Source organism: Acomys russatus, chromosome 18 (genome assembly GCF_903995435.1).
Source record: "Acomys russatus chromosome 18, mAcoRus1.1, whole genome shotgun sequence".
NCBI lineage: Eukaryota > Metazoa > Chordata > Mammalia > Rodentia > Muridae > Acomys > Acomys russatus.
This window is the reverse complement of record NC_067154.1, coordinates 12,893,474-12,920,902: the sequence shown is the minus strand read 5'-3', so window position 1 is coordinate 12,920,902 and position 27,429 is coordinate 12,893,474. Positions and strand designations below refer to the sequence as shown.

The 27,429-nt window shown below is 48.2% G+C and overlaps 1 protein-coding gene across 2 annotated transcripts; it reads left to right on the top strand.

Moving 5' to 3' along the window:
- Positions 1 to 1,229: 1,229 nt before the first annotated feature.
- Slc39a14 (solute carrier family 39 member 14) lies at positions 1,230 to 27,114 on the top strand. Of its 2 annotated transcripts, none has more exons than XM_051160796.1 (9): positions 1,230 to 1,481; positions 13,896 to 14,168; positions 16,517 to 16,703; positions 19,244 to 19,413; positions 22,358 to 22,477; positions 23,001 to 23,189; positions 23,308 to 23,515; positions 24,405 to 24,589; positions 26,178 to 27,114. In XM_051160796.1, exons 1-9 carry the CDS (start codon positions 1,476 to 1,478, stop codon positions 26,322 to 26,324), a joined length of 1,485 nt encoding a protein of 494 aa, XP_051016753.1. In that variant the 5' UTR covers positions 1,230 to 1,475; the 3' UTR covers positions 26,325 to 27,114. The 2 variants fall into 2 exon arrangements, with proteins under 2 accessions (XP_051016753.1, XP_051016752.1); XM_051160795.1 differs by lacking the exon at positions 19,244 to 19,413 and adding an exon at positions 17,282 to 17,451 and having other exon boundaries at positions 1,238 to 1,481; positions 26,178 to 27,113.
- The last annotated feature ends 315 nt before the right edge of the window (positions 27,115 to 27,429 follow it).

Genomic DNA, 27,429 nt, shown 5'->3' with positions numbered 1-27,429 from the left:
CCAACAGTAGGTGTATAGCTCAATGGCAGTGCACTTGCCTAGCATGCTTGAGACTCTGAGTTTGATTCCCACCACAACTGAACCATAGGTTTTCTTGACTCCTTCACACCTTATATTTATAGCGCAGAACCCTATGCCCTGTGTGACCGCTGGTGTGTCTAGCCACTGCGAACTTCAAGTTCTCGATGTTCCATCTTTACCAGGTCCCTAAATATGGCTACAATTTCATAGACTGTTCTATCCCCCCACCCAGCTAACTTTTACACGTTCTGGGGGGTCTGAACTTTCCTTCAGGGGAGCTCTCTTGTCCTCTGGTACCAGGTTGATTGTTGTCTGTGGCGGATGCCATGCAGCTTGTCCCCTGGGTGTCTTTGTTAACGTAACTGGTAGTTTATGCCTAGTGCCCTCTTCTGTCTATAACACACTTCCATTTGGAAAATAAATTCTGGTTCAGCCTACTAAGGGTAGAGAATAAGAAATATACATTCCTGGAGCTGGAGAGATGCCCCAGTGGCTAGCAGCACCAACTGCTCTTTCAGAGGACCTGGGTTCAAGTCACAGCACCTACATGGTGACTCACAGCCAATCCATACCTCCAGTTCCAGGGCTTCGGATGCCTCTTTTGGCCTCTGCAGGCATTGCATGCATGTGCTACATGGACAAACATTCAGGCAAACACATAAAATACACACAACATAAAGATAAATAAAAATCTTTGAAAAACTAAAAATAAGAATACACATTTATGGCCTGGAAGTGTAGCTCACTGGTATGGTAGCTCATCCACCCCACTCCCAGCTTCGCGGCAGTGCTCAGTGCTGACTCCCAGATAGCATCTCTCCTCACAGGCAGAGTGAATCGCTATTCCACAGCTCAGCGTCTCCCTGTGGTACTCACGTCAGGGCGCTAACACGCACGCACGAGGTCCTTGCTAGCTTAGGGCGTTAGCATTGCACATGACAATGAAAGCAGACTCTATTCAGATATCCGTGTGCTACTAAATTCCCAGTGTGACTCAGACTCTGCCAGGTATCTGTGCTCATCATATCTGTAACGGTTTTGTAAGGAGAGGCTGGGCCTCCTCTTCTTCAGGATAGACTCCGAGGACATGTTTTTTGCTGGAATGGTTTCCTGGCAGCGATGTCTTTATGTCATAGCTACCAGATGCCCGAGTAGCAAGCCCTTGCAGCAGACAGAGTTCAGCAACATGATCTTGGGAGCAGGCCCTGGGAGCTCAGCCTAGAGTCTGTTCCCTCATGTCTGCCAGATATCCTGTGTGGAATCTCTTGGCTCAGTTTGGCCAGGTAAGCCTTAAGCTGCACATTAGCCTTGGCCTCGCCATACTGGGAAGTTTCTTGTCTGGGGGCTCTTAACCTGTTGTGTGAAAGAAGGTACCCGGTGTCATTTGCACCTCAGAGACTCACATCATTCTTGGTCATTGGAAGTGACCGTTTCTCGAATGAACGAACTCTCGGATGAAGGTGGGTTTTTGTCTCATTGCTTTTCATTTCTTTCTTACTTGGAGGGACAGTCTGAAGTAGCCCAGACTTGCTGTGTAGCTGAAGTTGAGCTTGAGCTCCGTGTTTTCATTCTTCTCTAGGAGCTGGTGTGTGTTTGGCGGGGACTGAGTTTTAGGTTTGGTAGGTATAAGCTAGCTTTTAGTTAATTTAACATAAGTGACACGTACCCCGTGTGATGGTGCCTGCCCATAATCCCAGCGCTTAGTAGGATTGTCATGAGTTCAGGGCTACTCTGGGCAGGCTATGTGGTAAGTTCTGGGCCTGCTAGGGTCGCATAGCAAAATCCATCCTGAAAATAAAAGACAAAACAAAATAAATTTTTGTGTGTTTGTGCTGGAGTGTGTGTGTGTGTGTGTGTACAATAAGAAAATGGTTTAGAAGAGGAAACAGTATACGGTCTTGACAGCTGAATTCACATGATCTGTGGGGGCATCTAGGGCCATAGAATGGCTGTAGAAGGAGGTGTTGGGGTGTAAGGGCCTTATAGATAGTAAGGTGAGAGGTTAAATGTCCCACCTTTGATCAGAAAGTCTCTACATCTAGCCCCTATGTGCCCAGCACTGTGCCAGGCTCATGTTGCCAAAGGGACACTAAAGGATCCTCTTTGCCTTTAAAAGAACAAACATCTAGTTGAACAGGCTTGTTGGAAGAAAGTTAGTATCCAAAATAGTTGGGGAGCTAAGAGTGATACGTGGTCCCCTGGAAGAGGATGTAGTTGAGATGCTTGTGAGAAAAAGCATTTATGATTTGGTTACTAGGCCTTGCTTTTTATTGGACCCTGAATAACAAGCTGGAAGCATTTGCCTATGTGAGAGACGTGAGTGAGCACCACATTGCGTAGGTCACATGCAGGACACTACTATGATCTAGCAAACAGCAGTGGACCTAGAGGGACAGCAGGCCACACTTTTGCAATCTGGGAATTGTCAATGGACGAGTGATGAGAATAGGAGTGACTCTTGGCCAGGCTTTGGTGGGAAGTGCTGGCTGGCTCCCTTGGACCCCTTCCCTGTCTCTCCCTGGCTGAAGAAATTTTGGAAGTTCTGGCCCAGGTTCCTGGTGGGCCCTGAGCCCTGAAGTATGCTTTTCCCTCCCTCTCCTGGCTCCAGCCCTGGGCTTGGCTGTCATTAAACTCATTCCAGGCTCAGCTTGGGGCTAAATACTCCTTCCTGGTCAGTCTGTGCTGGCTGTCTTAGGCCCTGGTCACCATCTCTGGCTGTAGAACATCCTCTCTCCACTGTGCCGACACCCAAGGAGGAGATCAGCAGATACTTGTATGGTAAGCTCCAGGGTACCGGTTTTGACTTTCTTCCCTGCTTCTGGGTTACCATTGACGATTTGTTTGTTTGTTTGTTTTCTTTAATGGTCTTTTCTATTCCCCTTTTGGCAGTCTGAGGTTTCTTGGGGTGAGTGAGTGGGCCCCTGCCCCTCCCGTGCTGTCTGGAAGTCTTCTACCCTGGGTGGCCTTTAGCATGCCATAGCTTGAGGCTCAGATCCTGGAACAGGAACTAGGAAAACTGTAAAGTGGCTCAGTGGGAAGGAATGGAATAATACAACCTTTGAATGCCTGGACCCGGTGAACAAGGCTGTGCTCCGCAAGGCTGTGCTCCCACGGTGCTGTTCACCTGGCTCTTCCCTTGGGTAAAGGAAGGACCTGGGATCGCTTGTCGTGGGTGGGTATAGTCTCTGGACCATACTCGCAATGAGTGGGCAGGGACTGAGATGGGATAGTTTACCTCTTTTTACTTGGTTCAAACAGGATCTCCCTTTGTGGCCTACGCTGCCCTTGAAATCAAAATAATCCTCTTGCTTCAGTTTGCTGAGGGGATGGGGTTGCAGGTGTGCTCCACCTCAGCTGTGCCCCTTCTCTTTCCTTTTTTGTGGTGCTGGGGGTGGATCCTAGAACCTACATTTTTAGCCATTTTTTTCCTCCAAGGCAGGGACTGTTTGAGGGAAGCGGAGGTGAGACAGGCTCTCCTGTAGTCCAGGCTAGCCCTTCTATATGATATGACTAAGGCTGGCCTTACACTCCTGACCCTCCTGCCCTTGCCTCCCAAATGCTTGGAATTACAGGCACATGCCACTTCACCTGTGTCCTACCTTTGACAGGGTCCTACTAAATTGCTTAGGCCACCTTTGTACTTACTCTGTAGCCCAGGCAGGGCCTGACCTGAAGCTCCTCCTGCTTCTGGCCACTTGAGTAGCTGGGATCCATCACAGATCTGCACCACCACAGTTCTCCTTGAAGCTCTTAGAACTCCAGAGGCATACAGGGCTTGGAGGCTGCTGCTTGGGTTGAGGTTGTAGCCTGTTGGTAGGTAGCGCATTTGCCTGGTGTATATGAAGCCCTGGGTTCCATAAAGGGAAATGGAAAAAAGAATAGTTGCTAGCATTCTAATTTTGGATATGGAGACTTGCATGGAAGACTGCATCACTGTTAGTTTGACCATTGAGATGGAAGATATGGTGAAGTGTTGGTCGGCAAACACTTGTGATCAGATGTGTCACCAATTGTTTCTGTTGGGTTTTAGGTTTTCTGTTTCTTAGGTTTCTCTGTAGCCCCGGCTGTTCTAAAATTAATTCACTTTGTAGACTGGGCTGCCCTTGAACTCCCAGAGATCGGCCTGCCTCTGCTTCCAGGTACGCCACCGCCTGGTGGGTTTTGGGTTTGTGCTGTACTTAGAGAGTTTGGGCTGGTATGTAGCTCAGTTGGCAGAGTGCTCACCTAGTATGCCCAAGGCCTTAGATTTGATCCCCAGTCCTGCACAAATCAGTGTGGCTCTGAGAATCTCAGCACTCAGGAGCTCGAGGACAGCCTCATCTACATATCAAATTGAGGGCAGCCTAGGCTACAATGAAGTCCTGTTTCCAAGGCAGGGAGGAGGAAATCCCTGATGCTGACGCTGTTGTCTTTTCTTACACTGTTGCGTCCCACATCACTTTACTGGGATAGATCAACAGACTGAAACAGAACAAAGCAAAGCCCAGTCAGCTCCACGCCACAGAATAACCACCCTCTTGCTGGGCCATGTGGCACATGCTTTTAGTCCTAGCACTTGGGAGGCAGAGGCAGGTGATTTCTGTGAGCGGAAGACCAGCCTGGGCTGCATAGTGAATTCCAGGACAGCCAAGGGCTATGTATTTTGACCTTGTTTCAAAAAATAACTAAACAAACAATATGCATCAATATTCCAAATATTTTTCCAGGCATAATCATGCAGAAATGGACATTGAAATATAGATATAAATACTCCTGTAGGAAAGCTGTGCTTTTTTTTCCCACTGCAACAGAAGAAAAGGGAACTTCAGTAAACTAAAGGGAATTAAGTTTTAAAGAAATATGTTACTTGCAAGAGATAATTTTCTACCCAGCAAAGTTAATTGCTTGTGAGTCATCCATAATTACTTGTTTTCATTTTACACAGTGCCTATTGACTCTTGCTCTGTTTCAAAGAAAGCCATTCGCCTTCTCACACTGTTCTCATCTCCTTCTCACACCCTGATTATGTTACTTACATTATTAGACTGTCTACTTTTTTTTTTTCTTTAAGAATTTCTTCTAGCCATGGCTTCTGCCTTTGTAAGAATTCTCTCTCTCTTTTTTTTTTTAAATTTAATTTTATTATTTGTGTGTGTGTGTGTGTGTGTGTGTGTGTGTGTGTGTGTGTGTGTGCGCGTGTGCGCGCGCGCGCGCGCCAGAGATGACATGTGGAAATCAGAGGGCAGCGGTTTCCCTTCTAGCTTGTTTCGGGCCAGTGTGTTGCCTGCTCCTGTCTCAGCCTCTGGCCTCCTGTGCAAATGCTGGGATCACAGGTGGGCCCCACCACAACCAACTTCTTTCAAAAAAAATATTTTTTTTAAGATTTATTTTTATTTTATGTGTATGAGCGTTTTGCCATTATGTGTGTGGTCCAGGTGAGTGCTTGGTGCCTGTGGAGACTGGAGGATGGCATGAATCCCCAGGAACTGGAGTTGCAGGCAGTTGTGATCTGCCATGTGGGTGCTGGGAATTGAACCCGGGTTCTCTGGAAGAGCAACTAGTACCCTTACCCATGGAGGCTTCTCTTCAGTCCCAACAACATATATATGGTCTGGAGGTCGAATTCAGTTCATCACACCAGGCTCGTGGGGGCCAACACTTTTGCTGTCTTACTTGCTCCCTGAACTCTTTATTTCCTTCTTTACACTACTCCCAAATTCTCTTTGTGAGTGCGTATATGTGAGACAGAGAGAGAGAGACAGAGAAGAGCTACATTCATTGTGAAGTCCTTTTCTTCTGTGACTAGTAAATTTCTTTGATGCTTTTCGATCTCTACCTGTTAGCTTAATGAGATCTTGGCAAGGGATAATTTTTGTTGTTGTTTGGGTTTTTCTTTCTTTCCTTTTTTCTCTTGTTGTTTTGTTGTTGTTATTGATTTTCAAGACAAGGTTTCTCTCTGTGTAGCCCTGGCTGTCCTGGACTCACTTTGTAGACCAGACTGGCCTCAAACTCAGAGATCCGCCTGCCTCTGCCTCTCTGAGGGCTGGGATTACAGGCATGTGCCACCACACTCGGCTTATTTTATTTTATTTTTTAATTTCTAGGAATTGAACCTAGGACCTCACACTTGCCAGGCAAGCACTTAATTGCCAATTTCTATCTCCATCTTTTTTTTTTTTTTTTTTTTTTTTTAATAGGGTCTCACTAAATTGACCAAATCAGCCTTGAACTTTGTAGGCCTTGGACACAACTTTGTGGACCACAGGCTTTGCCTTGAATTCATAATCCTCCTGCCTCAATCTCCTAAATAGCTGGGATTATAAACCTGGGATTCTAGTCTCAACAAGGAATAATGTTGTTTTTTCCTTCAGAAAAGGTCTCATGGTATCCATACTGGCCTCAAACTCAATATGTATCTAAAGCTAGCCTTGAACTCCTAATCTTCATGCTTTTATAAAACTTGCTGAGTGTACCACCAAGCCTTTCTGTCAGAACAGTGTGGTTATTCCTGTTTATTTTCTAATGCTGAATGTCACACTAGGGAAGATGAGAGTACTCTGAATTACTCCCATGTAGAAATGTTTTAGGCAGGCATGGTGGTGTGATATATACACCTATACACCCACTCCTGAGAATGGTAAGCATCCTTCCACCAGTGAAATGAGCTAACTCAAGGCACGTTAAAGTATTTAAATCCAGGTTTATTGGGAGCAGCAGGTTCACTGATCCCAAGGAATGGGACCAGAAAAGTCACCAATAGAGGGTTGGGGAATGACAGAAAAATAGGAAACATGACAGAGAGAGAGAGAGAGGGAGCAAAAGAGAGAGCAGAAAGAAAGAGAAGGGAACCAAAATGTCTGGATTACAAAGTGAAGAACCTCTGGGGGTCAGAGAGCTCTACCCTCACCCCACCCCCATGGGCTGGAAAGTTTAGGGTAGAGGGCAGGGTGTGCCAGCCATGCCCTGGAACAGGTAAGGATTGAGGGATGCTGGGAGAGCCTGATTTAAAAGGCACCTCAGCTACTTGTCCCAGGTCTGAAGGCCAACAAAGGAGGCTGAGGCAAGACAGGGGACCATAAACTGCAAGTCTGCCTGGGCCACTCCCCAAGACCTCACCTGCACCCCACTTTAATTTAAAGATCTATTTATCTTTGTGTGTTTGCCTGTCTAAATTTATGTGCGTCATGCATGTGCAAGAGCCTGTGGAGGCCAGAAGAGGGTGTTGGTTCTCTGGAACTGGAGTTACAGGTGATTGTGAGCTGCCATGTGGGTGCTGGGAACCTAACCCCAGCCTTCTGCAAGAGCAACATCTGTTCCTAACCCCTGAGCCAGTGCTCCAGCCCCAAGGCTTTTAAAGCCTATGAATCATGGGAAAACCTTGTCTTGTCCTTTAGTTCCGTATCTGAATGAGGCAGCGTCTCTGTCTTGAACATTTTTTAGAGCGCAGTGGGCTATTTCAGTCTTCAGGTGCGGTTTGGTTTTTTGTTTTTCCTTCTTTTCAAGGAAATTTTGTGTTGCACATCTATGTCTGCCACATCTTACTTTTATACCTATTTTTCATCCATTACCAATAGTTTTCTCAAGATTCCTTTGTTGGCATTTCTGGTCTGACAGAATTTGGTTCTCTGACATTCTGTGCATATGTCATGTATATTTGTGCACACACCTGTGTGTGTGCATGCAGGTGAAGGTGGGAATGTATAGGAATATATATGAGGCCCAGAGGTCAATTTTGGGCATCTTCTTCAACTGTCCCTTCCCTTATTCTAGGAGGTGGAGTTTGCTGCTTGTACCTGGAGCTCCCTTAGCAGGCCAGCAAGCCCCAGAGCGCCTCTCTCGTTCATCTTCCCAGTGCTGAGATACAAGCACCAGCTTCCACTGCAGGATTTTACATGGGTGCTGGAGACTGAGCCATCTCCCTAGGCCCTGTTTTTTTTTTTTGTTTTGTGAGTTTTAACTACAGAGACCAGGCTTGCCCAGATCTCATGTCTCATGCCCCTGTCCCCCATCACCCCACCCCACCTCACCCAGCCATAGCCACCCAAGTGCTGCTACCCGGTGGGCTCAGCCTGTCATTGTTTGGGTTGTCACAGTTTGGGCTTCAGTTGAAGAGCAGTGTTCTTTCTAGTCATGATCAGGCAGTTGGGAGGTGTGTCGTTTAGCAAACAACTTGGGATTGCACCAACGTCAGAAATCATCAAAAGAGCTCCTTCTAGCGGCCATCTTAGAACTAACCAGTTCTGCCTAGTCCACCAGAAATGGAACTTCTGGCTCCTCAAGCATCCTGTCCTCAAAGAGAAACAAGATTAGATGAGGTGAAATTCAGATTGGTCACCTATGAACTACTCCATGTGACAAGGGAGGAGTAGGGTCACAAGTACACATCTAGGTGGGTCCAGAAACACTCTTGCCTGGGCAAGAGTTTGTTTCGGAGCCTGTGCGAGTGTATCTGTGTCTGTTTTATGGCTGTGCTCAAAGGAATCTGGGTACAGAGTACTGGACATCCTGGCCAGCTGGTGGGGCCAGGGAAGGAGGTTTGGCTACTCCCAGTTCCTACAAGTTTCTATTCTCCTCGGTGATCAGCTTGACTGAACCTCTTGGCAAGTTACCACATAGTTACCTCAAAGAAAAAGTAAGTGCTTTCCTTCCCTTGCTTAGGTCTAGAAAAAACAGAGCCCGGTAAATACTGCAAAAAAGTGTGCCAACAGGGCAGACAGAACCGCCATTTGTAGATGCTTCTGGACCCAATGAGGGGGTGACAGTCGGCAGGATTCTAACTTAGGAGCCTGAGGATGACAAGGGACCATCACAATGTTCCAGGATTCTAGGCTGAGTGTCATGCTGTCCCCTGAGGCTTAAGCCTAGTGCCTGGAGACAGACCTGAGGCTTTAGAGTCACTAACTTCTGACCCTGAGCCCAGTGGTCCAGAGGGGGGAAGACTCTAGCAGCTCTTTAATGGGCAGGGCCTGGCCTGAGTAGTCACACACTAGAGCCTTGCCTTGCCTCTGCCTTACTCTTCCTAGCACTGCTGGCTCAGCTCCCTGGGAGAACCGCAGAGGCTCCCATACAGCCAGACTCGGGGCTGAGGCCGCCGAGTGAGGACCTATGGTAAGATGTGTGTGTGTGTGTGTGTGTGTGTGTGTGTGTGTGTGTGTGTGTGTATTTCCTCCAAGGAATCTGGGTTTTGTTGTTGTTTGCTTGCTTGTTTGGTATGTGTGTGTACGTGTGTGCGGGTGTATGCACATGCCCCTGACTGGTGTGGAACTCAGTTACATAGATACAATAGCAACCCTCCTGCCTCTGCCTCCCAAATGTCCAGATTATAAATATGAGCCACCATGCCAGGCTAACTTCAAAAGGTCTTCCATAAACATTGGTTTTTTGTTTTTTGTTTTTTGTTTTTCCTCTAAGAATAACTTACAGATTTTTCCCCCTTAAGAATTACTTACAAGCTGGGTGGTGGTGGCACATGCCTTTAATCCCAGCACTCAGGAGGCAGAGGCATGTGGATTGCTGTGAGTTCAAGGCCAGCCTGGTCTACAAAGTTAGTCCAGGACAGCCAAGGCTACACAGAGAAACCCTGTCTCGAAAAAAAATAATAATAATAATTTACAGCCAGGCATGGTGGTGCATGCCTTTAATCCCAGCACTCGAGAGGCAGAAGCGGGTGGATCTCTATGAGTTTGAGGCTAGCCTGGTCTACAAAGGGAGTCCAGGATGGCCAAGGATACACAGAGAAACCCTGTCTTGAAAAACCAAAAAAATAAAAAAATAAAAAAAGAATAACTTATAGTTATAAGAAAGAAAAAAACCAAGTGTCTGCTGGAGCAGAAAATGCCCTTCATGCTTACCAAGAGGCCAGGGTCACTTGAGCTTGTAGAGCCCTCAGCGGTTCCTAGATCTCTTGACAAGGGTTCCCACTGCCTCAGTTGTTTTTAGGTTCCCTTACTCATGGTGGGGTGAGCTCAAGGGCTGAGCCACTTGACAGAGCTCTGCTCACCCAGGTCTCCCACCTGCAAGGACTGGTTTGCATGCACTTCAGAGACCTGACAGCATTTTTGTCTGCAAAGCCCAAAGCAGTGTTTCCTAGAGGAGCAAGCAGCCATGCCAGCGCGGGGAGGGGGCAGAAGTTTCCTTCAGAAGCACAGGAGCTCCTGGCTTGTGTGATGGCGCGGCCAGAAGGGGCCAGTGCTCTAGCATTCCAGGCTGCCCCTCAAAGCCGTGGGAGGGATCAAGGGGCCACTAGGCCTCCATAGAACAATCTATCATAAATGCCAGCCTCTACCTGAATGCCCATCTGGGTGGAGCTGCCAAAGTAAAACCAACTGCAGTGCTCGCATGAGGGGTTTTTGCTTCCTCTTTAACAGCTGAAGGGAACTTTGAAAAAGATACTTGGAATAGGAGCAGTGCTCTGTTCTAGGATTCTACAGCAGGAGCCTTGGAAGACAGGTTGGCCTTGACAGCACCCCTGCCTGTTCCTCTTCCCGGATCTTCAGGGAATCCTCAGCCTGGATCTAGGGTCCCCACCGGGGCCGACAGAAATTGGCAGATCCCTGTGCGGAGGCTTGCAGAGTTAGTTCCATGGGTCTCCACAGCATCCGGGCCACACGCTCACCGTCTTCATGCCAAGCCCACAGTGGATGCCAGGTCTTGGATGTCATTCAGGCCTGATTTCAGTTCATGAAAAATTCAGTCTGCCTCTAGAGCTCCTGCCCTAGCCTCCAGCTCCCAGCTCCTTTATCTGTTAAGCAGGGCTACCTTTCCCAACTTCTTTGAAAGGAACAATGAGTGAATTTCAGGGGCAAGATTTGCCCTTGGAAAAGGCTAACTGCTGCTCACCGGCTCTCCTTAACCAAAGCTGCGCAGGCAGACCTCTGCCCCTCACACAACCAGCCCTTGTGCCAACAGTGGAAAAACAGACCCGTTCACCGCTGGCTCCTGCCAACCTATCTCCCTCCTTCCCTCAGGCCTGCCCTCCCTCCCCACCTATCTCTTTTTCTCCTTCTTTACCTTTCTTCCTCTCTCCCCCTCTCCCACCCTCCCTTCATGTTTCTGTTTTGAGACAGGGTCTCATGTAAATAACCCAGGCTGGCCTTGAACTCACTGGGTAGCCAAGGCTGATCTCATCCTCCTGCTTTCATCTCCCAAGTCCTGGGAGTAAGGCGTGTCTACCATGCCAGACAAACCACTTCCTTTCAACAGTGGGTTTTTAGTCTGATTTTTGCTTAAGATCCGCCCCACAAAGCGTAGATTAACCTGGTCCTTGGTGGTGATTGCCAAGCATTGAGTTGCAAAATGACAGTTTTGCTGACTGCCCTTTTGGCCCTTGTCTGGTCTTTCCAGTTATGTGGCTAAAAGTATATTCCACTGAAGAGCAACCCCCCAAAATTTTATGTATTTATTTACTTACTTATTTCAGACAAGGTCTTAACTATGTAGCCCTGGCTGATCTGGAACTAGCTAAGTACACCAGGCTGGCCTTGAAGGCAGAGAAATCTGTCTGCTTCTGCTTCTTAAGTAAAGAATGACTCCCCCCAGCTTTCGTGTCCCATATATGGGATCTGAAGACAGTATACCCTCGGGTACGTGACCAACAAGGTGCAGGAGTTGAATCTTAGTTGGATGTTAAGGTGGTTACAGGGTCTCATGACCGTCCATGGATAGCTGAAAGTCAAACTTAGGACAGCGGTCAGGTTTTGAATGATCAGATTTTTGCTGCCTAGCTGTTAGTTTCTGTTTTTTTCTCTTTTTTCATTCTAATCACCCCCCCCCCCCTTTGCTTCCTGTTATTGTCATTCTGTTTATTTTGAAGCAGTGCCTCACTATTTGTTCTCGCTGTCCTAGAATTCGCTATAGAGACCAGGCTGGCCTCAAACTTACAGAGATCCATGCCTCCCAGGGAATTAAAGGTGTGCACCACCAAGCCTGGGATCACATCCGGGGCCTTGTACATGTGAGGGCCATACTTACTCTGTGACTCAGCTGTAGTCATCTTCCTTTCTTCCCCCTCACTCCCCCACCCACTCCCTTTTCCTTTTGCCTCAGTGTGTAGCACAGGGCAGTCTTAACTGGTCGAGGCAGATTTTGAGTACCTCATGAGGTTCAGGTAGTTCATGGCTAGGGCCTCGCCATCACTTTGGTCATTAAATGTTGACAGTCATCCAGTAAGGTGGGTACCACTTTATAGATGAGAAGGTGGAGGCAGTTGAGGCTGAGTGGCTTGCCTGGTGCCTTTTCTCTTGCAAGCAGTGGTGTGGAAATCCAAGCCATGTTTGATGCTAATGGCTATGGTAAGCTGCCCTGGATGGATGACTGTGATGTTTCCGGTTAAGTAACTTACCCAAGATCACATTGTCTGTGAGCAGCAGGGGCAGGCAAGGCTCAGACAGGCCTGTTGCTTTGCCATGGGGCTGCTGTGCTGTTGTCTGGGCAGTTGGAGCAGTATTCGGTGAGGCCTCTGGTGCTGGACACCCCCACCCCCCACCCCCAGGGAGGACCCATCATGGTGATATAATTCTTCTGGGCTGGCCTCTCCTCACATTTGCTGCTGTTGTTAATTTATCACTGTACTAAGGGAAGTAAATGATTAACAGGGAAGTCATGGCCAGCTCGCATTTCTCTTTGTTCTTCCTCGGTTCTTGACTGTATGTATTATATAATTCTGCTTTAAACTGTGATGTTATAGCCATATCTTTTTTTCTCTTATAGCCCCATGCCGTTCCATGAAATTGATAGGATTTAGCTGACCATAACACATTTCTGTCTGGCTTTTTTTTTTTTTAAGTTTCATTCATTTTAATTTTATGTGTTTAAACGTTCCAATATTGAAACTCATACCTAATCTAGTTTTGTCTTATCTAGGTGTCTTTTCTTGAATTACTAAAGGAGAATCTGAGATATGATTAATCTATGATTCTTTCAGTATTTCTGTAAAGCTTTTTTGTTAGAACCATAGCCTCATCGTTGTTTTTAATTATCTGTTTGTGTCTGCTTTGGCTGCTGGGCCTTCTGCTTTGCTAAACACTTAACTGTGTGGCTAACACAGAATTTCTTTGTCCATTTTTTTCCTTTTGTTTTACTTCTCTTTAAAACTTTTTATTGGGGGCTGGAGAGACAGCTCAGTGGCTAAAAGCACTGACTGCGCTTCCAGAGGACCCAGGTTCGATCCCCAGCACCCACATGGTGGCTCACAACTGTCCAGTTCCAACTGTCCAGTTCCAGGGGATAAGATGCCTTCCTCTGGTCTCTGGGGACACCTAGGTATGCACATGGTACATAGACATAGATGCAGCCAAAATATCCATACACATAAAATAATAATAAATTTTAGCACAATATTTTATTAGCATAATGAAACCCACTATGCACAGTAATGGGTATTGTTTAACATATGTATGCAAGGCATTATTCACCCTCCTCTCTGGTCTCATTCCTACTGATTGCCTTTCTCTTCCCAACTGGTCTCCTTTCTCCAGCGAGAGAGTTAGTTAGTTTTGGCTCAGTGGGTTTCATTACAGGGGCCTGGGCACCTGAAGCGGGCTCACCACCATACCCCTCCTTTCAGGTAGAACAGGTTCCTAGTTAGCCAGAGCTCACTGTACAGCTGAATCTGACCTTGAACTCCTGACCCTCCTGCCTTTTCCTGCTAGGCATTGAGAGGCATGTCCCCCAGGGCCCAGCGTGCCCTTTTTCTTGTTGTTTTACTTCTTCATAAAAAAAGGATTTCTCCAAAGCCAGGTGTAGCACATCGAGAGGGAGGCTAAGTCAGAACTCCATGCTCATCCTACTCAGGGGAGGGGGAGGAGTCCCTTGCCCTTGAATGTACTCTGAGGTACTTGAGTGTGTGGGGAGAGATAAGAGAACCTCGCCTTAACCCGGCTTTTGTGTTCCTCTAGGTATATTTGGTCACCATGAAGCCTCTGCACCCAGCCCTCCCTAGCTGCCTCCTGTTGGTGCTGTTTGCTCTCTGGTGGTCTGTCCCCCAGGCTCAAGCCTCCTCTGCTGCGCTGCCGCCTCTCACTGCCATGTCTTTCCTGGAAGATCTCATGGAACGCTATGGAGAAAATGACAGCCTTACCCTGCCACAGCTGAAGACCTTACTCAACAGTGTGGGAGTAGGCCGAGATAACGTTACCCAGCGCAAGGAAGGACACAGGAACGTCTCCACGGTAAGGCTCCTCTCAGTTAATGCTGCCTGGCACAGAGCAGCCCTACAGCTTCGAAAGAGGGGTCAGGTAGGCCTTGGTGGCAGTAAGTGCCCACTCTGTTGGGGTCAGCACATTCTGCATCTCCAGTGAGGCCTCCTGGCTACCCACATGGTGCTTTGTGCTCTTACAAAGGGGTGTGAAGGGGATCCTCGGCCCCCAGATGCCTCGCAGCTTGTACCTGGGTCACTGCTGGCAAATCATGGCTCCCAGGGTAGCACGTCCATCAGAGTTTACTATTTGCATACCATGCTAGATGGCACCTCCCGATCCCTTCAGATGCAGGAGGAATTGTTTTTCTGGGGAATGCCTTCTTGGAGGTTGTAGGGATGGAGGCAGAGACTCTAGTCTCAGGCCCTTACTAGTCTAGTCTCTGAGTCTCATATATAATCATCTGAGCTACTCAGAGTCTGGGGTTGTTGCCACAGCCCATTAGAGGTCAGCCAGTAGAGTCCTTATATTCTGTTTTGTTCCTCATACTGAGCATTATGGGAAGTGGAGAAACGCACATCACAGTCAGGGAGCTCAGTGGTTACGCGCACTGGCCGCTCTTGCAGAGGACCCACATGCCACAGTTGAGTTGAGCGGCTCGGCTAGCTGGAATGAAAAGGAAGTATCGCGCTCTGTGGCATGCACTGTAATTATGGGGTTTGCCTAGGACACAGGGGTGTGAAGGTGCCAGAGCAGTTGAGGGTTTGTGCATGGGGCATGTTGAAGCCACGCCCTGAAGGATGAATAGGCTGGGCGTTGAAAGGAGAAAGTGGACAGGGCATTGTATGGCATGTATACGGAGCTGCTCAAGTGTGACAAGTGTCAGCATCGCTGGGGAGGCCAAGTGTGACTGACACATGGGCAGTGAGTGAGTGGCAGGCCTGAGTACAGAGAACTTACATAGTGGCCTTAGGGTCTGCAGCAGTGTTCTGGGGCATCAGCTCTTAACTTTATAGATCTAAAAACCTATATTGTCAGCATTCCCAGAGGGTTGACTCTAATTAAAAGAAAAAAAAAAAAACAAAAACAAAAAAACAAAACAACAACAACAACAAACAGCCAGAGAAGGACTGCGGTTTCTGTGACTAAAACACAATTAGAAAAATGGCAGTGTGGGCTGGGGAGATGTCTCAGTGATAAAAGCCCTTCCTTTGAAAGTTTGAGGACCCAAGTTTGAATTCCCAGCCCCCAGGTAAGAGGCCCAGAAGCCATGCATTCTGTGATCCCCCAGGGCTGTGTTTTGCTGGCTGCCATCCTAGCTCCGACTTCAACGAGAGACTGTCTCGAGGGAATAAGGCAGGGAGAGGAGTGAAAAAGGACACTCAGGTCCTCTCCTGGCTTCATGACTGTGTGCGCACATCACACGCAGCACACGCACACATGCTTGCATGCAGAGAGAGTTTGTTTGTATTTCCCATGATAGGCGAGACTTCCCCAGGCTATGGGTGCCTGTATCTACTAGCCAGCACAGGTCCCTGCTTCAGCATACATATCTATAATCAGGATTTTCGCAGGGTAGCTCCCAGGTTTGTTGTGAAGTACAGCCAAATTTGCTATCAGGTTTACAGATAGAATCCTGTTTTTCTGAAACCACATCCTGGTCTCATGGTTGGTTTCTTGTCCTCCACTCCTGCCCTACCCCCAGTAGAACTGGACCTAGGCCTTTCAGGTGAATACCAGACACACACTTTAACCTGAATTATAGCTCCCAGTACTGTTCTTGGTTTTTTCAAGACAGGGTCTCTCTGTGTAGCCTTGGCTGTCCTGAACTTGCTTTGTAGACCAGACTAGCCTCCAACTCACAGAGATCCGCCTGCCTCTTGCCTTCCTCGGTGCTGGGATTATAGGCGTGCGCCACCACGCCTGACCTTCCCAGTACTCTTTTTACCTTATTCTTTTTTTTCACTTGGGGAAGGGGATCTCGCTGAGCTGTGCAGGCTGGGTTTGAATTTGCTTTGTAGCCCAAGCATCCTCTGAGGCTGCAATCTCCCTGCCTCCTGCCACCCAAGTAGCTGAGATTAAGGTCCCACTTGGAGTCCGATTATTCAGAAACTCTTCCTGCAACCATTTATAGTAGAGTATACTAAGCATTTGTCATGGCGGTGGCTGATCTGAGATTCGAACCAGGCTTTCAAGGCAGGGTTTCCTTACTCTCATGCCTGGAGATGGGTCTCCGGATTCTGCGCAGTTTGGCTGGTCTGTTTTTTTCCTTTATTTCTCAGCCAGTTGGGTTGAGCTCTTTGCACGGTCAAGTCGTGCAGGGCAGGGCAGGGCAGGGCTTTTAGTTTCTAAGAGCCCTTCTGTCCCATCTCTGCTTTCAGTGCCTTAGCTCTGGAGATCTCTTTGCTGCCCACAATTTCAGCGAGCAGTCTCAGATCGGGGTGAGTGAGTTTCAGGAGTTCTGCCCCACTATTCTCCAGCAGTTGAATTCCCAGGCCTGCACCTCAGAAAACCAAGAGAATAAGGAAAACGAGCAGACCGAGGAGGGGAAGCCAAGCGCCATTGAAGGTAAGCGAGGAGCAGGGGGAGAATAGAGAGGTTCTGGATTTTGATGACCGACATGTGCAATAGACTGTTACACTACATCACCAGACCCCGGGTGGCCTGACTGGTGAACACGGGGCCATGTGAATAGTTTCTTTTTTTTTTTTTTTTTACTCACGCTTTGTTTTCATTAAACTGTAAGGGTGCTGACCTTTATGACCTCCCTTGGCTACTTTGTCACCCTACTCCACCCAGCCCCCTAGTACCTCCCCTCTAGCTAGAGTGGACTCATCCTATCTGAGTCAGTCCTGTCTAGCCAGCAAGGGCTACCTGACCTAACACGTGTTGCCATCATAAATACACGTACTGTCTAACTCATGGTATTCCCTTTGCCATGTTGGGTCTCCAATCTGTCCCTCTAAAAGGTAAGCTGCTCAGACAGCAACCCTGACACTGTCCTTCTGAGGCTTCCCTAGAAAGAGATGGAGTTACCAAACATTTCCTGAGGTGCTGCTGGCTCTCCGTGTCCCTAGATCACTGTCAGCAGCGGAAGTGCCCGCCCTCAGTAATGGAGGCCCTCGTCTGTTCTTGTTCCTCCACAGTGTGGGGCTTTGGGTTCCTCAGTGTCTCACTGATTAACCTGGCCTCTCTCCTGGGAGTCCTGGTCCTGCCCTGCACGGAGAAAGCGTTTTTCAGCCGTGTGCTCACTTACTTCATCGCCCTGTCCATTGGAACGCTGCTCTCTAACGCGCTCTTCCAGCTCATCCCAGAGGTGCAGTAGAAGGGGTGCGCGTCCGCTCTTCCTGGGCCACCTCAGCCGGGTCCCCCTCTGGCTGATACTCTCCCTCTATGTTCTAAGGCCCCCGACAACTGCCACCCCGAAAAACGAATTTCCTCTTTACATTAGGGGGTTCCAATAACTTCTCGTGCCTCTGTTCACTCAGGTTGGCTTCCGGCCTCTTCAGGTGACGGCAGATGCAAGGTTCTTAACACGTGTCCCCTCTTAGGGGTCTCTTTTGACTGCATTCCAGAGGCTCCATTTATAGTGGTCCAAAGCAGAATTGCAATTTGTGGGTGCAGTGTATTAGGCAGGTCCCATATGTGTAAGAAATCCTGGGGCTCATGTATGGACTCCGCTTGGTCATCCATGAGGAATGCAGTGGACAGGAGGGAGGTTACCGTGCGGATCTGTGTAAAACTGCCTCAAGAGCTTCCTGCCTTTAACCAAGGCAGCTGTGGTAGCACTTGGAAATCTGGGGCAGGAGGAGCACAGCTTGGGCAACTTAGCAAATAGGTTGTTCCCACCAAAACCAAACAACATCAACAATAAACAAAATGCAGTACATGAGAGAGAAGTTCACTGGTTTGTACCTTGCATCTTGGTCTTTCCCTGACAGGTCTGACCTCCTGGGACATCCACCCCACTGTTTAAAAATGTTTAATAATTTTGTTCTTTAATCGTCATCACTGAAGGAGCTGCAAAAATAAGACCCAAGTTGACAGTCTGCCCACTTTTCAGCTCAGGCACATGTTGGAGAAATAACGTCCTAGCTACCTGGTTGGCCATTTTGGTGTGGTGAAACTTTCGTAAAAATTCCTGCCATCCTGGGCTGCCCCGCCCACTCCTTTGTCCTGAGGGAAGAACTGAGCTAAGGTTCTTAGGAGTTCCACAATTCCACATGGCTCTAGAGGGAGGCCTCATCTTGGGCTATTTTTTTCAGCTCCTGCCATTGAATTTACTAATTTTTTTTTAAGGATTTGAAATGAAATGTTTTATTGCCTGTTTGATTGGGACTACTGCCATTGTTCATGACCTACCCTTCAGGTCACACTGAGGGTTGTCATCCTGGTACAGTCCTGTACTGCCCCTCCTGAGGGCTGTCCTCACAACCCAGAGTGTGTCATTTGAAATACATTTTTACGAGTTGGTCTTGGAACTCTGCTTTCTACACCGGGCCCCTCTCAGAGCAAACAGGAACAGACACACCTGCTCAGAAACCAAATCTGATGGGCAGCGAGTCTTGCCTGTTCTCTGCTCCTTCTTGCCCTGTGCACCACTTTGTCCATATCTTGCACAAACCAAACCATCCTTGGGTAGCGTCATCACATAAGCCTCATGACATGGCTTAAATATGCAGAAGCAGAGCCAGTGGCGCACCAAACATTTTCTTCCCGCTGGCTTTGGTGTCCTATTAAATGACCTCGAGTCCAAAGTCTGTGCTGGGCCTGAGCGGGCACACATTGCCCATGTGAGAGATGAGGAGTATCCTGCCCTGTTTGTCAGTCACACCAGCTGGCAGGTACGACCCAGGCCAACTCAGGAGCAGGCACAGTAGTCACAGGCTTCCAAGACCACCTCAGATTCCTCCTCCCACCCCCCACACTGATTAAAGGAAATTGCATCAGACTCGAATCACTAACAGATTTCCTATGTCTCTCTCCCTCCCTCCCTACTTGTCTCTGGTTTTTCTTTTTGGGTTCCTTCGTTACTACCCACAACTCTCCTCTCTACCTCCTTTCCCTCATGGTGGTTGCCTTGCTCCCTGTCCTGGGTGGGCTGGCAGTATGGGGGTACGGTATCCTCTGCGTTACCGTCATCTCCCTCTGCTCCCTCATGGGGGCCAGCGTGGTGCCCTTCATGAAGAAGACTTTTTACAAGAGGCTGCTGCTCTACTTCATAGCCTTGGCGATTGGAACCCTCTACTCCAACGCCCTCTTCCAGCTCATCCCTGAGGTATGACAAGCCGCAGCACTCTCCCCAAAGCACCCCCATCTATTAGGGGGCAGTCGGTACAGCGACCGGCCCCCAGTGTCCTTTTGTTTGGAAAGGAAAGCTAGGACCAAGGCAGGGGCTAGGAGAGGTTTAAGAGTTAGGTTGAAATCCCATCCTTGCCATCTCCGGATTCCATACCTCCCTGTTCTTTGTATAAAATGGTAAACAATAGGCTCGACCCCACAGGCATGTGAGAGCCTCCAAAATACTGGAACTGTTGTGTGAACTGCCAGTGTGACTTGGGACTGGAGGGATGGCTCAGTGGTTAAGGACACTGGCTGCTCTGGTTGGATTCCCAGCACCCACCTGGAGCTCACAATCTGTAACTCCAGTTCCAAAGGATCTGACACCCTTTTCTAGTCTGTGCAGGTACCAGGCAGCACATGTGTACACACAGGCAAAATATTCATACACACACAAATATAAATAACTATATATAATAAAAATATATACAAAACAAAAATGGGAAGCAAGCAAGCTAGTGTAGCTCTGCCTCTCAGTGTAAGGCTTCAGCTCAGAGAAACAAAACCACAACAGAATCCACAGGTCTCTGTCAAAACCCAGTTCTCTTTGGAAGGGAGTTTGAGGGCCGAGGAAATCCAAAGGCTACAGTACATCTGTGGCACCTTTGTGTGGGGTGATCCGCCATAGAAGAAAAGAACCAGTGTAGTCAGCCTGGGTAGTCATCTTTGGAGACGGTCCACCTGAGATACCTTCAGTAGACCCACTAATTATAATAAGCACAAAGCATTTCACTGTAGGTGGTCTGGCAGGCCCGAGCAAAGGCAAGAGACGATTTCACATGCTCCTGAGAACACTGCTTTCCACAGTGATGTTTTCTGTTCATAGTGGGGCAGCTGTCGTGTCTTTCGACCTATTAATTAATTAATTTATTTATTTATAACCCACAGAGCCTGGCCTGCATGGAAGGTCACTCCCCTAAGCCCAAGGCCCAGGCCTAATGAGTCCTGTGCTCTTGAATCCCACCTCTTGGCTCTTTGCAGTCACTTTTTCCCCCAGGGTGCGCCTCTTCTCAAGGCCTGACCTGGTCTTTAGCATTTGCTGATGATGCTCGAGTTGTGACTGAGTGTGCTGCTTCACACACCTGGAGGGGAGGCTCTTGCCTCTGAAGTACTTTGGGGGCTCCCTCTCAGGAGGGTCGGCTCCTGGCTGTGTCCTATTCCAGAGAGAGTTGGAGTTCCGTTTTTTACACGGTCTCACATTCACTGTCTTCCTGCCTCAGCCTGCTGAGTGCCGGGAATTGAGCCATAAACCACGAGCCGAGCTTAGCTCTCTGGCTGCTCCTGGCTGTGGCCTTCTTCCCCCTTCCTAACTTAATAAGTGAAGTTTCCAGAAAGAGCTCAAAACAACTACCCTCCATTCCATTCTCTTCAAAAATATTTTTATTACGTTGTAAAGAGGTGGAATCTTTGTTGGGCAGGCTGGCCGCAGATTCCCGGACGCAGATTCCCGGACGCAGAGGACCGTCCCACCTCACCCTCGCCTGTAGGCATAACTAGACCTGGCTTTAAACCACCCCAAGATTGATGCCTGCAGGGACACATCCTGCTTTTTTTGGTTTGTGGTCCTTACAGGGTTCTGTGGTAAGGACAAGGCTGCAGTTCCTGCTGTGGAACTGAGATGGAGCCCTCCTTTCAGCCATTGTAACTAAGCCACTTCCCACTGTGTTTATGGGTGGATCAACCTAGGATGAGGCAAAAAAAAAAAAAAAAAAAACCGCAGTGGCCTCCCTTTAACCGTGGAATTTGCTGACTGCTTGTGTGTCTAAGTACTGACAGAAATAAAGACAGTGTCCTCGTTAAAAGGAGAAAATCCCAGCACTGGGCAGGTAGAGGAAGGCTGACCTCTGTGAATCTGGGGACAGCTTGGTCTATGTGGTGAGACCTAGTAAAGAGAGAGGGGGTGTGGGGAGAGGGAGAAAGAAGAAAAAAGAAATGAGGAGGAAGAAAGTCAGCCAGCCATGGTGGTCATTGTAGCTTCTGCTTATAATCCAAGCATTTAGGAGTCTGAGGTAGGAGATTGCTGTGAGTTTGAGACTAGCCTGGGCTGTAGAATGAGATCCTGTACCAAAACAGGTCGTCAGCTAGGTGTGGTGGCGCATGCTTTTAGTACCAGCACTTGGAAGGCAGAGGCAGATGAATCGCTGTGAGTTCGAGGCCAGCCTGGTCTACAAAATGAGTCTAGGACAGCCAAGGCTACACAGAGAAACCCTGTCTTGGAAAACTAAAACAGCAACAACAACAACAACAAAACAAACATGTCATCATCATCAACAACAAAATAGAAAATCACCTGCAGTATCTTTTCTCCAGCCCAAGGATGTAGAGATACCTCTGCATCCAAAATGCTTGCTATTCTTTCTGAGGATCAGAGTTTGGGTCCCAGCACACACCGGGCTCACAGCTGCCTACAACTCCAGGTACAGGTGAACTGACGCCCTCTTCTGGCCTCCTCGGGCACCCACATGCACATTCGCAAACAGACAGACAGACAGACAGACACATACACACACACACACACACCACACACACAAATAAAAATAAAGCAAATCTAAAACACATAGAATAAAACCCTAAGGGCTAGAGAGCTTAGTGGTAGGGTGATTGTCTAGCACGCACGCGCAAGTTCCAGGCTCCAAAGCCTAGGATGAGACAGTCCTAAAGATGGCCTGTCTTTTGTGTCAGAAGAGAATACCCAACACGCCCAGGCTAATGCTGGCGAGTCAGGAGAGTGTCAAGGCTGGGGTTCTGCTGGCAAGAGAAAGGGGCAGACCACAGAGCTCCCAAGGCTGCCTGTTTCCTAGAGTGGAGAGAGTGGTAAACAGGTGAGAGGGCGTGATGAGCAGTCATGGACTTGAACTCACTCTGTTCTCCTGTGCCCACAGGCTTTTGGTTTCAACCCTCAGGACAATTATGTCTCCAAGTCTGCAGTGGTGTTTGGGGGTTTCTACCTTTTCTTTTTCACAGAGAAGATCCTGAAGATGCTTCTCAAGCAGAAGAATGAGGTGAGACCCAATTGGCAGCGATGAAACATCTCGGGGTGGGGGTGGGGGGAGCTCTAGCTCCAAAAATATGCTGACATAGGTCGGCGAGGCCTAGCGGTGTGTGAAGGCACTTGCGGGGTCAGCCTGGCGTTCTCGCTATAGAAGACAGTAAAGAGATTTGGTGATGTGCATCCAGGAGCAGCTCTGACTAGAGGAGCTCCAGTGAGAGGCCTCAGTGCCTGGCATGGGATCAACACTGGCTGTTTAATGAAATGGCCATCTTGAAGGAAGACTCTAAGCACTAGAATAGTGGTCACCTCCCTGGATTGGGTGACACCAAGGGATTGCACTGTTATCTAATAGAAAGCCCTGTCCTCATATGAGTTGCCACTAGAAAAAGCAGTTTCCCCATATCCCTGCATGCGGCCTGCTTAGTTTCCTTGGATAATAAGGTCTTCCCCAGCCGTAAGCGTGCTTCCTCTAAGTGGATCCTGTGTCGGCCTGTGGCTTTGGTCAGCAACCCTGATCCCCCTCCATTCCGTAGCACCACCACGGACATAACCATTTTACCTCCGAGACACTTCCTTCCAAGAAGGACCAGGAGGAGGGTGTGATAGAGAAGCTACACAATGGGGACCTGGGCCACATGATCCCTCAGCACTGCGACAGCGAGCTGGATGGCAAGGCCCTGGGCATGCAGGAGAAGGTCATCGTAAGCTCCATGTCTGTGCAGGTCAGTCAGTAGTCATGAGCTCCTCCTGGGCGAGCCTTCAGGAAGCCGTGGCCTTGATGAGTCAGGCTTACCTAAAGTCACTGTATTCTAAAGTCCGCTGGGATATGCTTTTTCACAGGACCTGCAGGCATCCCAGAGTGCTTGCTACTGGCTCAAAGGGGTGCGATACTCTGATATCGGCACCTTGGCCTGGATGATCACCTTAAGCGACGGTCTCCACAACTTCATCGATGGCCTGGCTATTGGTGCCTCCTTCACCGTGTCCGTTTTCCAAGGCATCAGTACGTCAGTGGCCATTCTGTGTGAGGAATTCCCGCATGAGCTGGGTGAGTGCACATTCCCTAGCCCTCAGTGCCGGCGGCTGTCTCGGTTTCTGTCTGAGACACCCTTCGTGTGTCCCATCCCCTGCTGCCTCCCTCCTCTACCACAGCATTCACTGAATTAACACACGGTTTCAAACGGGTTCAGTAGAACTCATGAGTGGAAACAGTTGGATGGAGCGTAGCTTAGAATGTTGGAGCTCTTTAACAGTAGTGAGACCAATGACTGCACCTGCCTTTTAGACTCATCAAGGAGATTATAGGCAAACAGATGTTGAAAAGGACTTACCAGGTGCCACAGGCTCTTCTGGAAGCTCAGTGAAGTTCATCTCTTAACGTCCTTTTCATCCCATGGAAGCTGGAAGGAAGTCTGTCAGTGTGGCAGGTGAAAAGCCAGACAAGCCAGAGCTTAAGGATGTGTTTAATCAAGGGAGATGAAGAACACAACTCAAGACTCAACCATAACTTGGAGTCCTAACTTTGGCATTTATTGGCTCGTGACGAGCGTCTCCTTCTCTCAATTTGGTTTCCTGAACATACCATGCGTTAGGGGAAAGGGAGCTATTTTTATTTCACCATCAGTCAAAAAAGAAACAAGGCCGTTGCTAGTTAGTTATCTACTTTTAAAAGCCCTGTGAGTTATTTCCAGCCTCTAGGTGGGGAGCAATGAGGCCACTGCTGGATTACTTATGTGTTTTCAAAACCCTATGAAGTATGTCCATCCCCCATGCTCGGTGCCCATGGCAAGAGCTGGAAGATGGAGGTGCCTTTGTCCCAGTACCATCTGAGTCTGGGATTTTAACCCATGTGTGTTTTGTCCATAGCTGAAGCAGTCTGATTCGTTAGCGGTCTGCATCCCGACTCAACTCCCTTCCTGTTCTCATCCCTGTTGTAGGAGACTTTGTCATCCTGCTCAATGCTGGTATGAGCATCCAGCAGGCTCTCTTCTTCAACTTCCTTTCTGCTTGCTGCTGCTATGTGGGTCTGGCCTTTGGCATCCTGGCTGGCAGTCACTTCTCTGCAAACTGGATTTTCGCACTGGCTGGAGGAATGTTCCTGTATATTGCTCTAGCTGACATGGTAAGTGTGGTTTGTGACTGACTCATGGATAGGAGGGGGGCAGATAAAAGGCCCCATGTTAGAGTGTTTGTTTCTTAATTCTTTTTACATTGATTTTTGTATTGGTGTGTGTTCATTCTCATGGAAAAAAGCTTGTGAGCCTTGGTTCTCTTCATCGTAAGGGTTCCTGAGATGGAACTCAGGTCCTCAGTCTTGGCAGCTAGGCTTCTCTCACACTGAGCCACCTCACTAGCCCATGATATTGATTCTAATAACAGCTTTATTGAGGTCTCTTTTACACGCCACCCAATGCACTGATTTAAGATGTAGCAAACCAGGGCTAGAGAGATGGCTCAGCTGCTAAGAGCGTGGCTACTCTTGAAGAGAACCCAAGTTTGATTCCCAGCACTCCGGATGGTGGTTTAGAGCCACCTGAAACTACCATTCCAGGGGTTCCTACCTCTTCTGTCCTACAAGGGCCCAAGCACTCACATGGTATATAGACATACATGAAGGCAAAACGCCTGTACACAGCAGATAAAATTTTTTAAAAATCTCAAACAATATAGTAATAAGACATTTTCAAGGCAGCATTAGGGTTTTTTTTTTTTTTTTTGCTTATGTTTGAGACTAGAGTCTCACTCTTTAGCCCAGGCTGGCCCTTAAGTCATTGTGGTCTTGCCTCAGCCTCCCAGTGCTGGGCAGACAAGTATGAACTACTCTACCCAGCAGGTCATTAGGTTTTAAAGGGAAAGCTTTGGTCTCTCTGTTATTAAAAAAAATAAATAAATAAAATTGATGTTACTGAGTCTAGGGTCCTTATTTAAATTTGATAGAAAAGGTGTAACATGTAGACAAAAAGAAAAACGTGAATGAGAAAGAAAGAATATTACTTAAAACCTGTGTACCACAAAATAATGGTGTGTGTGTGTGTGTGTGTGTGTGTGTGTGTGTGTGTGTGTGTGTGTGTGTGTGTGTGTGTATCTTAGGTTTTAGCTTTTTGGGCATGTCATATAAGTGCTATATCATTTAGCCCTTCTCCCTCTAAATCCTCCTGTGTCGTCATCCCTACCCCCACCCCTCTGCTTCCTGTCAAGTTGATGGCCTCTTTCTCTCTAGTTATTATTGAGAGGTATATAATACATATCTATTATACATGTACAATCTGCTGAGTCCATTCAGTGTTGCTTGTATGTATGTGTATGTGTATTGGATACCCAATTAAGAGGGCTTATCCCTGGGGAGGACTGAGTTCTCCCTGCCTGAGTAGTCATGGATTGTCTATAACCCTTCATCTAGGGGGTGGGCTTTGTGAGGTTCCCCAATCTGTGCCGACATGTCAGCTGGTGTCGGCATTGTTCAGGTCTTGTTTTGGCAGCCATGTTGTTGAGAGCTACAGGGAATGGCCAAAGATAAATGCCCCAGTGACTTACTTCCTCCAGAGAAGTCTCCAGGACTTCCAAAAATGCCAGCACCACTTGAGAGTCAGACATCTGAAATTGAGATTGGGGTTGGGGGGAGGGGTTCAAACCATTACTCGTCCCAATCACCATGACTGGCAAAATGGTAACGGGATCTGTAACTCTCTCATTTTTCTCTCCTTCCTCAGTTCCCTGAGATGAACGAGGTCTGCCAAGAGGACGAAAGGGAGGACAGCTTCTTGGTCCCCTTTGTCATCCAGAATCTTGGCCTCCTAACCGGCTTCTCCATCATGCTGGTCCTCACTATGTATTCAGGGCAGATCCAGATCGGGTAGGACCCTGTCAGTGGGGAGCCCGTGGCATTGGCCATTGGGCTCTAGGCCATCTGGTCCCTGGCCTGAGGACTCAGCATCCATGAAGCGTCATGGAAGAGACAGTTCTTTAAACACTGGCACAGCCTGCCTGCCTGCATTCAGACGTTAGCTGTTTCTGAATGCTCTGTCCCAGGAAGAAGCTGCCCTGCAAATCCCTAGGTAGTTAGTGCCTCGGACCAGCTCCCCGACCCTTTCCACTCATGATTCTGCAACTGAAATGCCACGTGTAGGACACGCCTCCCTTTTCCTTCTGGTCACCCTTGTGTCTGTCTCTTGGAAGAAGCACCAAGAGATGTGGAATCTTTTACAATGTAAAAATGAAGCCAGTGGTCAGGGTTTGGTTAGAAATCTGAGGGTGACCTCCAGCTTTGGGGCTTGTGACTCTAAATGTGTGTGCCCTGGACTTCACGCTGGTCCATCTTCAAATGTCTTCTCATGTATTTACAGAGAAAGGGCAGAAGACAAGAAGCCTTTGTTTGTTTGTTTGTTTGTTTGTTTGTTTTTCCCCAGACTTGACATTCCAAGCCAATGAGTAGAGCAGGCAGAGAGGCAGGGACTGTCTTGAGTGAAAAGGAAGTTAAACTAGGGATGGGTTCCTGTCTCCTTGGGGCTCCTTGGTTTCCACTGGGAGGCTGCGTGCTGCCCCTGTGCAGCATCTGGAGTCACATCGTCAGCCAGGTGAGCCACTGTGGACCTTCTTTGGAGCCACAAGAGCTCTATGTTAACTCACTTTTGCCCTGATTCTCACACCTTCCTATTGGCCCTCTTCTAGATACTTTTTAGATGCCTCACCAGGAGCACAGTCAGAGCACATTTAAGGTGTTTGCGTTAGAGGGGAAATTGCACAAATTCATCTCCCCTGGTCAAGATGTCTGCCAAGTAGAACCTGACTCATAAAATTGGGACACGGTTGTTTCTGTCTTATCGTGACGAAGGTAATCAGAAATGGAGTCAGTGCGTGTCACACTTAGGACTTGGTAATTGCAGAAATAGTTGAATACCAAGGGACTCTGGACCTTAAGGTCAAACCTTGAGGTCAGGGCTGCAGACGTCATTGCTGCCAGTG

Excerpts from the sequence above, each read along its gene's own strand:
- Slc39a14 (XM_051160796.1), top strand. Across the intron at positions 22,478-23,000 it reads TTCTCAAGCAGAAGAATGAG|CACCACCACGGACATAACCA; the intron begins GTGAGACCCAAT and ends TCCATTCCGTAG. Across the intron at positions 23,190-23,307 it reads TAAGCTCCATGTCTGTGCAG|GACCTGCAGGCATCCCAGAG; the intron begins GTCAGTCAGTAG and ends GCTTTTTCACAG.